Below are 13730 nucleotides of genomic sequence, written 5' to 3'. Positions count from 1 at the left end.
GACCAGTCCTTCTGAGTAAAGACCCAACCTGTCACTCCACAGTTCCAGCTGAGGACCAGAGGTGACTGGGACTTTTGAGGAAAAGAGTCACGCAAACTCCTTATCCTCTCTTAAATCTCTGCTAAAGACACTTTTTAAGCATGTGCTTTCTCATAGTTCTGACCTTATCCCCTTGAAAGGTGCTAAGGACACAAAGTTAACTTTAATTACTTTAATTCGAGTAAATGATCTGAATACTTCTTCCACTCTACACTATATGTAGAAATGTTACTTAAATGTTACTCTTGCCTTTTTTTATGCTTCTTAGGCCCTAATTATATTTCCCACAATTCCCTGCTGTGCGCCTATATAAACGTCACTTCAACACGTCGCAGTCTGATTGAAGGACATTACACTTTGTGTTGGGTCCTGTTTGGTTGTTCAGTCCTTCCTGTTTACATCAGAGATGTCGTGTCCTGTTTATCACGGCGGTAAGTTGTTCCATTTTAATCTTCAGCTTGTTTGAAATGTCACCTGCTGCAGAGTCGCGCACACTGGAATTAACGTCCCACAGTTGTAGCTGAAGTCAGTGTGTTGTTGCTTTGTACGTACAACTCGAACTCACCGTGGTGCGTTTACGGTCCACCCTGCGGTCATAACGAAAGAAGTGAAGAGAACCTGTAGGCCTGAAGAGAGCCGCGTGGCTCTTCAGGCCCTCTGCAGTGGCTCCCTGTACAGTGCTGTGCATGTTGCGCATGTTTTTCGAGAATGCTGAACTTAACGATTCACTTTTCATATGATGACCGTGAGTGAACATCACGTTCATTTTTTTAAATCATCGTATCATGCCGTCACGAAATACCAGAAGAGTGTGTTTGTGCTCCCACACAGCGGACACAGAGGACCCGGGGCTCCGCCCCCGCACCCCTCACTCGCTCAGAGTCACACACTGTGATCAGAGCTCGTTCAGGTGAATTGTGTGTCTGTGTTTTCATGAAGTAACTGAGCTTATTTTGTGTTTTACCAGCACCGGAGTTGAACCCAGGCCTCCTCCCCATAGACTGGCTACTGGGTGCCTGGGAGTCAGATGAGCCTGGAGAAGGCAGCTTTCCTTCCATAGAGCCTTTCCGCTACACAGAGACCCTGCACTTCAGCCATGTGGGACAACCAATAATAATCTTCATGTAGGTTAACATGGGAGCAATCAGACTTAAAAAGCAACACCATGCAACACATTGAGTAGGCAGACTGGTGTTGCCTTCATTCCCACTCTTGACCCTGAATATCTGTTTGTAACTGTGGTGAGAGGGTACCATCTCCTGTGTGAAATGTATAACTGCCTGAGAGTCAGAGCCTAAATTGCCAGATTCAGGCCCAGCAAGTTGAAGAGTAATGCCGAACTGTAAATCAGTTATTAGGACCTAGAAGTCATTAAACCAGAGTTCATCTCCAATATCCAACAGGGAAACTTAAGCTTGATCCACACTGTGTTGACAGGTTCAATGCGTTCGAAGCAGAGTCTAAAATGCCACTGCACCAGGAGTGTGGCTTCATTCGAATGCAGCCAGGAACCAACAGAGTGGCGTTCATCATCGCACAAAACTCAGGTATAATTACAATTTATAGATTTAGTCCCTGGTTGTATCCTTTTTATTTGCAAAGTCCCCACTTGTCATTGAATTTCCAGTAATCCCTTGAATGCTGGGCGTTCTGACTCCTTCCTAAGAGAATCAATGTAATGCAATGTTCCACATAAAGATGGGAACATGACTTAGTCAGGTTTATAATTTGCAGTGTTTCAGTTTCTATGTCTTTCTACTGCTGTATTAAGTTGTGCATGTGAGTAAAGTGTTCTCATTATTATTGCCTTAAGATATAGATTGTTTTAAAAACTGAGTCAAACATAAATTATAAAACTTCATGCTTAGATAAATGGAATTTGATTGTTCCCAGAGTAAGATTTATTTCGCACAGTTGTCTATATTATGTCACATTTGGAAATGGCTAACTTAATTTTGTTGTCTCAAACACACACTCACCTGTATTGACTGCTGTGTTGTGAAGGTCTAATGGAGATTGAGGAGGGGGAGCTGACTGGGAAGCAGCTGAGCCTGAAGACCGACTCTCTGGCCAGAATCTCTTTTGCTAAGACGCCAAAAGTCAAGCAGGTAAACGTCTGATTCTTTATGACCAGGCTTCACTCTTCATCATTTACGTCCCTCGTTTATTAAATTCAAATCTGTCATATTTTACCACAAAAAAGCAACAGAGCTTTTTCTGTAAATTATCATGCTTTGGCTTAAGGCAGTGGGGCAGTCGGTCTCATTCTTGTGAACACAATATCCCAAGAACGCAATGATAGAATTTCTTCAAATGTGGTGCAAACATTCCATTGGAGTCAAACATTAACTGATTAGATTTCTGTGGTCAAAGGTCACTGTGACCTCATAGGAGTCATGTGACCTCACCCTCTCTTTTCACTTCTTCCAGATTTCCAGAGAGTTTCAGCTCAGATCAGATGGAAGGCTGGAGCAGACTGTTTCCATGGAAACAGACAACCAGCCTCTGAAGCAGCACTTGCACGTCATCTACCGTCGGCCATCTTGAATCATCACGCAGGCAGGCTTCTCCTGCATAATAATAACTTTGTCTGGAATGACAAATGTTGCTGTAAAAAAAAAAAGGCTTGCTCAATAATCAGATGTGTCGGATAAAAATGTAAACCTCTATATTATCCAGTAATGGTTTAGGCATGGCTTTGGGACAGATGTAAGTTGTATTTAATGGCCTCGTTTGGGAAACTATACTTTTTGTTTGGAGTTATGTTGCTATTAACTGTCAGATATTTGATCTTTGAGTTCGAAAGCTTATGAAGGATGATATTGAGGAGGGTATAATTTGTTCATATCATTGCACTATTATAAGTTTGACAGCTAAAATAACTGCTGTGCTTCTTGAGTCACTGTTATGTTTGGTTAGGGTTAGTTTTACTTTCTATGTACTTCTTCCTCTGTCCTTGTGGATTTTATAATGTCATTTTCAATAAAGTCTTTGTCTAAAACTGAAAGTTCAAATTCCCTCTTTTTTTTATTTATTTACATCACAGGTCAGAATCAACCAAGACTCCTACTGGACTCATTAAAAAGAGACTGTGTGATAGGGATGGCGCAAATCTAGGAAGCAAGGTTCTACCGATGCACACGCCCGACAAAATCGTGTCAGTACCAGCTGTCAATCATGACGTTTCCACTCTCTTAATTTATAGCACTGAATAACTCTTTAAAACCGGACTGGAAATGTTTCAACTTGAACAAACATTAGTGTGGTCCATCCTTGAGAAATTTATTTGACGTGTACTTGACTTGTTGAGTCTGGGTTTATGACCCAGACTCTAACCAGTCACCAGGTGACCGATGCGCTTTGGCTTCACTTCTGGGATCCAGCTTTATATACAGTGTACTGTTATTTTGTTGATCGTGACGGACATAAATTCAGATGGATAAAATAATCAGCAAGTCCATGTCTGAAGATTTAAGTTTATTGTGGATTAAAACTTTCAGGCATATCTCACATCATTCAAAAGAGCAATAGAATCGGCTCTTTAAACTTAAGTTCCTTCTACATTGGCTGCGGTGAAATGCTCCAACACATGAGTGCACGTGGCATTTTTCTGTAGAATAAGATGAGAAAAAAGCTTGTAAAAAACACTAATGCACTGCCATAGATATAGATAGCTAAACAATTGGAATAGTCTTAATATTTTACAATTGATGGATAGTTTAATAGAAATAGGCTAGATGAACAGATGGACAATCCTCAATCGGCATGCTAATATATTTTCCCAATAATATCAAAACTTACCTTACTAGTCCTTGGGCTAATGCAGTAGTGTGGCTTCAATAGCCCTGTACTGTGCAGGATGCTGGGAAGTATTTGTGCATGTGATGGAAGAATGCACAGTGCAGGGATGAAATTCCACGTGCAGTGCATTGCATACATCTTTAAAATAGAGTTTTGAATGACGTTTTATTGCTCAGCGTACAATTTGCGCTTATTTGTTTTTTAAAACTCCCCAAATTCCCGAGCATAACTTCCCATGGAAAGTTTCTTGAAAGTTTCCGGAAATTTTCCGCCTCTTTGCAACCATATTTATGACCCATACTCTAACCAGCCACTAGGTGACAAATGTGCTTTGGCTTCACTTCTGAGATCCATCTTGATCAGTCTATTGTTTAATTTGTTGATCGTCAAATCCCCAAAGGGAAAAGGGTCGGCATTAATCCAGATGGATAAAATATAAAAAAAATTTCAGCAGCAATTTCATGTCTGAAGATTTAAGTTTATTGTGGATTAAAATAAAAAAAACTTTCAGACACATTTATAAGTTAACACAGTAATTACCAGCAGGCAGATCACACAATCATTCCAATGAGCTATACAATCGTCTCTTTAAACTTTAATAAAAATATAAAATCATAAATAAACTATTTACAGATTAAAAAGAAAATGAATACCGGCCAAAACATGTGCAGTCAGTATGTATCACTCCTCGGCCAGAAATGGGCACAAAGAGACCTGACATTTCTGGATGAATCGTGTCTAAAACTGCACCAGGTCACACCATGTTGGGTCATAGCAGGAAAGAGACCCACTGTGCTTTCATCAAGTACAAAAGTGCATTTGATACCACCTGATATTGCTCTTCTGAGTGAAAACACCCTGAGACTCAGCCCGCTGATCATCCACTTTCATTACTTGACAGGCGTCCGGCTTAATGTAATATCCTGAGCAAAACTTGACATCACAACATACAACTGTTTACCTCAGGAGTATGAACAGCCTCCCACAGCAGCTCACTGAACATCACAGTCACAACATAGGAGAAGCCTGGTTTACTGCACAGGTGTGAGCAGAGTGAAAATATACTAAGGAGGCGAAGTGAGACACACTTGTACCTTTCCGTTTATGCCCTTAAATATCACGGTGACTACTCTTTGGATGAAGGGTAATCACCTGCACACCCATCGGACCCCCGAGACGACACGGACATGATGCTGATGAAACATTTGCTGGTGGCCCTTCAGCAACAGACCGATATCTGCGGGCGGGCCGAGTCCCCATCGAGCACAGTAACCATCTTTTTGTTGATAAGTCTGAGATCTCACTCTCCAAATCACACCCTGGCTCCTGTGCGCTCCGTCTCGATTGTTCATGGCTCCTTCATGATATAGACGTACATCGTGGTGAGGAAGTACTTCAGGGACTCGACGACAGACGACAACCACGGCTGTTCAGGAATGAGTTCTTTCTTTACTACACATTTTGTGAGCTCTGCCTGGAAAAAAAAGGAGGACAAGGAGGATTTATGTAAATAAAAAATAAGGCCATATATGAATCTGATTACATTACGCACACACACAACTATACAATACAAACAAATATATGTGTATACTCTTAATCGTATATATAATGCACATCATTGCATCAGCTCAACCAATAGAAAGAGACCGTGGAGAGGATGAAATCAGATTTGGCAGAACTCCTCTCTATTGCTTCTGAAAGCAAACTGAGCTCTGATCCACGAAGCAGATAAACATAATTTAGTCATAATAGTCAAACTGACTCATAATGTAGTCAGAGACCAGAAGCAAGCAGTGCTTTACCCCTTGTTTTCTAAAATGTCACAGCCAATTTTGGGTTTGTCCACAATGCCTTTTAAAAACAATGCTAATGCAGCATTATTTAAAGAGATAATATGCTGTACCTGGGAAACCATCTCTCCTCGACTCAAATGGGAAAATTCTCTCAAATCTAAAAAGGAAAAGGAAAACAGCCTCCTCCAAAGCACAGCTCATGATTATCAGCATGTCCAGCAGCTGTCACTTACCCATCCTCCGCGTCTCTTCAACCAAGGAACCAGGAACTTGCGGACAAACTGTCCCAGACTGTCCACTATGATTTGTACGTTGGTCCCACGTCCTTGTCTGACACAGTCCACTGCCAGAGCTCCAGCCACTGCAAACATGGATACCACCTTACCCCATGTTATACCTTCAGGAAGACAAATAGACAGCGATGGGTTAGTATTTAAGTCACACGCTGACACACTCATTCATACCACACTAACTATTGTATTGTTTGAGCCTGTCTGTGCAGAATGGTGTAGAAATCCCTTATTTTTTGCCGCTCTAAAAACAGCACTTGCCAGTGGCAGCGCAGCTTAACTGCTGTTTTTTAGATCAGCACGGATTTATGGCCTATACTGCAGACAGCCACCAGGGGGCAATCAAGATGCTTGGGATTTGGGGAGCTGTCATGTCGTCCATCTTTAAATCAATCAAATTGTATTTTTAAAGCCCATATTCAGAAATCCCAATTTGGATCAGCACCCTCTGCCCTTGACCCTTAACAAGAGTGAGGAAAAGAAGGCAAATAGTTTTATACAGACTATGAGCTCCCACAAGACAACTTTGTTTTATAAAAACAATTTAATATTTAAATGCAGGCCATGACTGGAAACAATAAACCGCCGTATGTATTCATAAACATTCCTTTCCTAGGCAACGCCTGGTTTAACATCCATCTCCTCTGAGGTGTGCTCATTGTCTGGGACCTGACAGGAGGCCTGTGGGGCCGTTGGTGGACCTTGCACTGAAATAAATTGTAAACATGAGGTGTAAGTCAACAAACATTTGAGTTAAGGTGGCTGATAAACACACCTAACTGCGTCACACGCCAGCTGTAAATTAAGTGGGCCAGACTGTGCTGCCTTTGCATTGAGGTGGGTGAAGCACTGAGGACATTTCAGGCGTGGGGAGGTCGACGGGTTCAGAAAAATACTTTTGTCTTCATCTCTCTGGGGAAAATGAGATTCGTAAAGCTGAATTAGGCCAAGTTTACGTCTTACAAAACAATGACTCTGATAATCAAGGACATCCGGCCACTTCTATGTACAGTTTCCAGGGCAGCAGGGATTGTTATAATGACCGTCTGTGATGCAGTTCAGGGTGTAATGGCATTAGCTCCCTATAGGTTCTGCTTGCTTTGTCATGGCTGTAACTCCGAGCTGGGCTAGAGCGTCTGACCGGGGCTATAAGGGGATAGAGCCCTGAGCGAGCTTAAATGAGATAACGGTCCATGAAAGCTGTCAGAGCACGTCACGTCTCGCTCCCTACGGAGAAGCAGGCCAGGAATAGAGACAAGATTGTCACGGATAAAGCTGGAGGAGAGGAGGACGGAAAGAGAGAACACAGATGGGAGGCGGGTGAAGATGGATGGACAGGCGTCGAGCAATGTTGATTTTACTGAGGGAGACCGCAGTGCAGATGGCTGCTCCACGAAAAGTGGTGATGATATGCAGTCGGATTCCACATCTTGCTGGTTTCCAAATTCATGTTAAGCACTTGGCATGCTGATAGCAAATACCACAAAGCTGGAAAAAAGAACGGCAGGAAAAACAAACTTTCATAACTTATTCTATTTATATCCAGGTTTCCACTTGTCCGAGAAGGCTGGGGCAGATTGGGTTCACCAGTTTGTTGTTCTTCAGAAAGACTCCCACGCCGTTTCCCAAAATTAAACACGTGTGACGTCGAAATAAGCGCAAATTTAGTAAGAACACAGGCTGGAAATTCACATTTAAACCAGCCTGTTTTGATCTTTCCTAGAATAGAGACAGATTTGAGTTGGTCACTGCGATGCGAACAGACCAATCTCCCCCAAAGGCTTATGCAGACGCTCTAAAGTCAGTAGTTTTTCATTTCGAAATGTCTTTGCTGCTCTGAGCAGATCATTTGCCAAGACAACTGAAGAAAACCCTCTGGAGCCTCTCCTGAGACCAACTGGTAAAAAATGTATGAAAGACAATCCATGATATTTAAGGTGGGGTATACTTTATACTAGAGCCCGATTGATTTAGTGGGGGGCCAGTTCCAGTACAGATATTAGATGAAAACTTCTGATCAACATATAATATATCACTTAGTTTAACCGTATAAAAAAAGTACACTTAGCAGAATGTGCAATTTACAGTCTTGCAGTAATGACAAAAAAATTCTAAAGAATCTCAATTTACTGCCAACTGTACTGTAAACTATTGAGAGTAGTGAATGAGCGAATGAGTAATGACCATAGGCTGTACATAAAGATGGACGACCTTCGACCAGTTGAGTCGGTTACAGCAACAAATAAGCCAATTAAATGCAAACATGCTGGAAATATGAGAACTTCATCAGTGTGATCAGAGTGTAAATATGAGAGAAACCATCTTTGAGAAAAACTTATTTGATGTGTATTTGGACTTCCAAGTACAGGCAGAATATCTTCACAGCAAGTCAACACCTTTTATACACAGAGCACAAATCAATAACCAATAATTGATACTCTCTACACCAGAGTGTTTGAGCTCAGACACTCCTGCTGACCCACACGCCCAGCTCGTAACTTGCAAAGTCATCGTCGACACTCTCGGCTCAGAACAACCGTGTACCTGTCGCGAAGATCTCCGTCGCCACGCCGATAAAGGCATCCGAAACCATGCTCTCCATGGCGACCGAGATGTTGAGCTGCCGCGCCACGTGCCTGTACAAAGAGGGCTGTATGCACTCCAGCTCGTCGCCTGGGTAACAGAGGGAGAGCACAGAGTGAGAAAAGAACACACGGCCATTCTGAACCAACGAGAGACCGAAGCAAACACACAGATTCGGCTCAAACCAATAACTTAAACGTCTCTGTCTTTACAGAGACACTGAGGAGTTCAGCTGGCGTCTGAAATGTGTCAAGTCGTCCGGATGTAATCACCCGGTTCTCACAAACTCTGACATAATCCTCCTCTTATCATTGGCTTCGGACTTATCACAGTTTGAAGTAAACAGCACACAACAATAGAGCTACATTATGTGGAAGTCAGTTGGGTTCCTATCCTTTATTTGTATGAATCAATTATCAATGAAAGCTTAGTGATGGAAGTCCTCGGTCTATACTGTGTTCTGAAAGTCGATAAGAACGCAGCATCTCTGCTCTTAGGCCCAACATTAATTATCATATAGCCATGACAACTGTGAGCTCATGTTGGCTTTCAGCTGAAGACACACGAGATATTGTTGATTGCTTGTTAAGGAGCAGTGTGTCGTTTATCACTTTTATCAGCCGAGCCGAGCGTTTCACAGACACATCGGTATCTGCGTTTATATTAACAGATATGACAAACTGTAATTTCACAGAATAAACAATGCAGTAAAGAGAAATGGGGATTTATGAATACATTTGAACGATTCAAGCTCTCTAAATTTTGTGATAAAAGTTTTAGGTTAAACTGTAAAGTATCCATTCTTTAACAGTTAGTCTTCAACATTTTCCCTTGAAAATGTAGACATAATCTCAAATACAAGATTGTTCTTATTCTAGCATATCGACTGCTCATATTATTTTATTAAACCACATAGAGGGGTATGTTTCAGGTCTGTTCATTTGTCAGTTTACTTGTTAACAGGAGTTTTAAAAGCCACCACCATGTTCATGACCTTTATTTACATCATGATGGGACCACCATGTGTTCATAGTGTGAAATGGTAAAGATTGGCCAAAACTCTAGATTTACAGGCATTAAAAAAGAGTAATATTGACATTATGTTTATGTCCAGCTGTAAGTTAAGTACAAGCCATGGTTTTATAACTTCAGGTGAGGCTGTAAATATTTTCAAATAATCAAAACTTAAACAAAGCATATTATAAATTATTTGGCCCCTTTATGGTACTTGGGCTATAAGTCAGGGTCAACAGGAGATGACAACCACAGCCCTTGAATGAATAAACATGTTGCTGGAATAGTTTAGACATTCTGCTTCTTGAGAGTTGAGAGGCCATCAGGTTTCTCTTACCAAGGCAGAGCAGGACCAGAGAAACCTCGGCGAGCGCCGCATTTGAGGGAGAGAGGTTGAGTTCGGACTCGGACCATCCCAGGCCGTTGTGGTTGAGCCTGGACAAGATGTAGTCCCTGCACAGGGCTTTGGACTGAGACACCACCTCCTTCTCTGTCAGCGAGCGGTCAAACACGTCCAGGACCTCTGCGGCGAACACAGAAGACCTCCGCAGGACCTCCATGTCCTGCTGCAGATGATCAGGGTCAGAAGGGATGTCTGACCTCTTTGTCCGCTGTGTCTCAGTGAGTCTTTATCCCCAGCACGGTTATTGGAGGAGACGATTTGGCAGCTGCAGGAAAGAAACAGGCTTATTTAGAGGCATCTAGAGAGAACTTGTTATGATTTATACCATTTTATCTTGATTTTCCTCTAAGATGAAGAGAAACAATAAAAGCGTCTAAAATAGAGCGGAAACTTATGTAAGAATATAATGGAGGCGTTATTGTTGTGAGTCACATGCCGGGATAAACAAGATATTGCTGCAGTTCTTTGGATTATGCAACAAGCACTGATACCACAAGATAACAATATAAATGTTTGTGTTGCTAAGGCACCAACAGACCAACCCTGATTTACCAGACTTGTTGCCAGTGTTTAATCTAAAATAAACCGAGTGGAACATTTGATTTCATGACCAATGTGTTTGTGCGCAGTGAGAAAAAGACGCTTACCTTTTACATAGTATGCACAGAAAGATGCCCACGCGCCTGATGTCACAAATGTGCGAGTCTTCCAGTGATTGATCCCCAATTGATTAATCAGGAAACATCTCACACCGGCTCTCTGGGACTCGTCTCCTCTCAAGCAGCCGCCGCTCCAGGCACTTTGGGGAAACCACTGCGTAAAGTTGGGCCTCGGGTTCTCGGAAGCTCGTGGGCTGCTCGGTCCACTCGTTTTGCCGAAAAGCACCGGTTGACTGATCCGTGAGAAGCAGCTAGTTAGAGGACGCCTACCTGTTGTGCCACCTTCCCATTGGCGCTCAAAGGACGAGTTGGTTTTGCAGCACAGGGAGCGCCCGGGAGGGGAGGGTTCTGACGCACCGCTCCATGCAACTCAACGAGGAGAAGAACGCACGGCGCATAAAGAGACACAAAACAACTGCACCCTCGTTTTCATTCAACAAATACCGGGCAGATTATTACGCCTCTGCTGTGAATCTCTGACCGGATGTAGTGTTATGTAATGTCCTTATAAAAATATTCCATCAATCTGTTTCGAATCTTGTGCGTAAAAGTCTCAAACGTTTAGCTTTAAACTTGGAGTCAGTGGTCAGAGGTGTGAATCAAACTGACCCGAGGCCACAGACGGGGTTCTCCTGATGGTGCAGGTGTGTCATATACCTGCTGCTGATCTCCAGACAATGTTTATGTAAGTGTTCCTGCTCAGGCCAAAAGAGGCGCACTTTTAATCCCATGCAGGACAGATATATATAGATGTCCTACGCTGCACTGACCACATAGTTTACTGGGCTTCTTACGATGTGAAAAAACAATATGGTCAAGTTAAATTCTTTGGGACTTCCATAGGTTTCACTTTATTTTGTTTTATTTGTTTCCACTTATGTAAAAACACAATATGGTCCAATTAAAGTTTATTGGAAGTTCCTTAGGTTTTATTTCATGCTGTTTCGTTTTTTAAAATACAATTTGGTAAAGTTGGCTCTAATTTTATTTTTATTTATTTATTTATTCATATATATACAAAAAAAATGACGGGTACTGGCAAAATAATTGTATTTGTCTTAACCTATTATTACCGATTTCTATTGTTTGAATGAATGCTTTTTATTCATTGCAAATGTTACATCAACTGCTTGACCGCTTGGTGTCACTGTTACTCACTCCCATTACTTCATCCCTGGGAACATCAAGAGGATTAATTTTACAAAGGATATATAAGCTTTTCTGTACAAATGAATACTGTTACATTACTAAATATCAAACACCTACTGCTAGCAGCACCACAACGGCATTTGTGTCTGAGCGCAAGACGTATCAAAGGAAGAAAGGGCCACAAAATACACTGCGATTCAGTCCAGGCCAAAGTTCAGGCTGAAATAACTTTTAGAAATAGTAATACCTTCAACAATAGATTGGAATAGACTAGAATAATCTCAGAATGAAGATACAGTTTGTGCATTATAATTGTCATTTTCTATAAGAATACACTACACACCAATACAAGATTAAATAACAAAACATGAAATCTCACAACAGTGTGATGTCACTGCAATGGGTGAGATTGTGTGAAAGTGCGACTAAAAATAACAAAACCTGCCCCAATTTGAAACAGGATTCACATTCACACATAAACTTGCCAAAAAATGTAATATTGCAATAATGCAAATTGTTATACTGTATTGTGAAATATGCTCAGCCATTCTCAGACACCATTACCAACCACTGATGGAATCTAGTTTTGTCTCATTCCTGAAACACACGCGTGAAGGTAAACCTATTTTCCCTTATTGACTCATTGTTTAGGCAATCGTACCTGCTGTTATAAGAACTACCATACTGGGAAATGCATGTCGGCATTTTAGTGTGTCGGCTTAAACAGCCTTTCACATCCAGAGGCATCCATCCTTTCCACTTTGTCACAATTGGCTAATTTAAGATGTATGTCACAAGGGCTGGGACTATTCTCTGGTTTGCTGCTGGACAGAGAACCGTGGGCCACAGACAACACTGTGTTGTGCTGTTGTTTGTTGGTTTCTATGTAATAACTTCTGCAAAATCCAGACTTAAGTCAGTGCTCCACTGTCACAAGACCGAGAGGAACAGGGAGTTTCTTGTTGTGTTCTTGAACACGGCAGCGCTGACAAACAGCGGGTCAATGTTGTTGGAGACAAGGAAACCAATTCTCATATTCATGTCCAGTTAATGACCTGATCCTCCATCAGTCCACTGGGCCAAACAACAAGTCAGCTAGTGGAGCAAAATAACAATATCTATTGGTCACGCTGCTTGTCAGCATCTTTCTGTGGCTTCATATCTTTTTTATAATAAAGGTTTAAATTCATTATAGTGTGGTTTTGTAATTTTGCCAACTGCTTATGGAGATAAAATGCTATTAACTTGGCTGATGAGCGACAAGCTTGATAATACAGCAGCTTTGTATGAAAGGCATCAGTGCATTTTAGTCCAATGCAGAGACACTTGGTACACTCTCTTAAAGGTCCAGTGTGTAAGATTCAGGTGAAAGGGATCTATTGGCAGACATTGAATATAAAATAGTCCTAGTGATGTTTTCACTAGTGTGTTTCATCTAAATTGTAAGAATTGTGGTTTTCTTTACCAGAGAACCGGCGATTTATATATAAATACTTTATATTTACATCAGGAGTGGCTCCTCTCTATGGAGGCAACCATGTTTTTTTTTTAAAGTAGTCCAAGCTGAAAAAACTAAACACCTTTTTTAGTTTTTCTAACAACTGAAGGCTACCACAGGTTCTCTTTCCTGTTTGGAAGGGTAGGTTGAGTTGAGGGGTGTTCAAATGCAACATGCAACTTCACCACTAGATTTCACTAAATTCTACACACTGAACCTTTATATGAAGCAAAGATTCATCAAAATTCATACACTAATTTTTTTCAGCAAGATCCAGGTATAAGTCCTGCTGAAAAACAAACACACCAACAAACGGACAGGGGTGAAACGTAACCTCCCTCCAGAGATATTATCTGTATTCCCCTCATTACCTTCTTTAGTGATCAACCACTGAAACTGAATTGTTAATTATGTTAACTAGCTCAGTTTCTTGTTTCTGCGACCCAAGGCGAGTGAGAGTGCCACACCTTGAAGTGGCCATTCGGTCATTTATTTTGTGGC

The 13730-nt window shown here is 41.5% G+C and overlaps 2 protein-coding genes across 2 annotated transcripts; one reads left to right on the top strand and one right to left on the bottom strand.

Moving 5' to 3' along the window:
* Window positions 1–387: 387 nt before the first annotated feature.
* On the top strand, window positions 388–3046 carry LOC128454114 (peroxynitrite isomerase THAP4). The gene is made up of 5 exons (XM_053437338.1): window positions 388–470; window positions 1007–1163; window positions 1477–1586; window positions 2044–2147; window positions 2470–3046. Exons 1-5 carry the CDS (start codon window positions 446–448, stop codon window positions 2584–2586), a joined length of 513 nt encoding a protein of 170 aa, XP_053293313.1. The 5' UTR covers window positions 388–445; the 3' UTR covers window positions 2587–3046.
* Window positions 3047–4297: 1251 nt separating this feature from the next.
* On the bottom strand, window positions 4298–11231 carry bokb (BCL2 family apoptosis regulator BOK b). The gene is made up of 5 exons (XM_053438802.1): window positions 10571–11231; window positions 9858–10188; window positions 8468–8596; window positions 5867–6030; window positions 4298–5314 (listed from the first exon to the last, which is right to left on the bottom strand). Exons 2-5 carry the CDS (start codon window positions 10078–10080, stop codon window positions 5189–5191), a joined length of 642 nt encoding a protein of 213 aa, XP_053294777.1. The 5' UTR covers window positions 10081–10188; window positions 10571–11231; the 3' UTR covers window positions 4298–5188.
* Between the last annotated feature and the right edge of the window lie 2499 nt (window positions 11232–13730).

Source organism: Pleuronectes platessa, chromosome 13 (assembly GCF_947347685.1).
Source record: "Pleuronectes platessa chromosome 13, fPlePla1.1, whole genome shotgun sequence".
Lineage (NCBI taxonomy): Eukaryota > Metazoa > Chordata > Actinopteri > Pleuronectiformes > Pleuronectidae > Pleuronectes > Pleuronectes platessa.
Note: the sequence above shows the minus strand (reverse complement) of the source record. Positions and strands in the feature narration are given on the sequence as shown.

What these genes read in the sequence shown, in the direction of transcription:
- LOC128454114 (XM_053437338.1), top strand. Translation starts at nt 446, where the DNA reads ATGTCGTGTCCTGTTTATCACGGCG. An exon ending in CATCATCGCACAAAACTCAG is followed by an intron (nt 1,587 to 2,043) that starts GTATAATTACAA and finishes TGTGTTGTGAAG; the next exon opens with GTCTAATGGAGATTGAGGAG. An exon ending in AGACGCCAAAAGTCAAGCAG is followed by an intron (nt 2,148 to 2,469) that starts GTAAACGTCTGA and finishes CACTTCTTCCAG; the next exon opens with ATTTCCAGAGAGTTTCAGCT.
- bokb (XM_053438802.1), bottom strand. Translation starts at nt 10,080, where the DNA reads ATGGAGGTCCTGCGGAGGTCTTCTGTGTTCGCCGCAGAGGTCCTGGAC. An exon ending in TCTGGTCCTGCTCTGCCTTG is followed by an intron (nt 8,597 to 9,857) that starts GTAAGAGAAACC and finishes TCTGTTACCCAG; the next exon opens with GCGACGAGCTGGAGTGCATA. An exon ending in GACGGAGATCTTCGCGACAG is followed by an intron (nt 6,031 to 8,467) that starts GTACACGGTTGT and finishes GTCTTCCTGAAG; the next exon opens with GTATAACATGGGGTAAGGTG.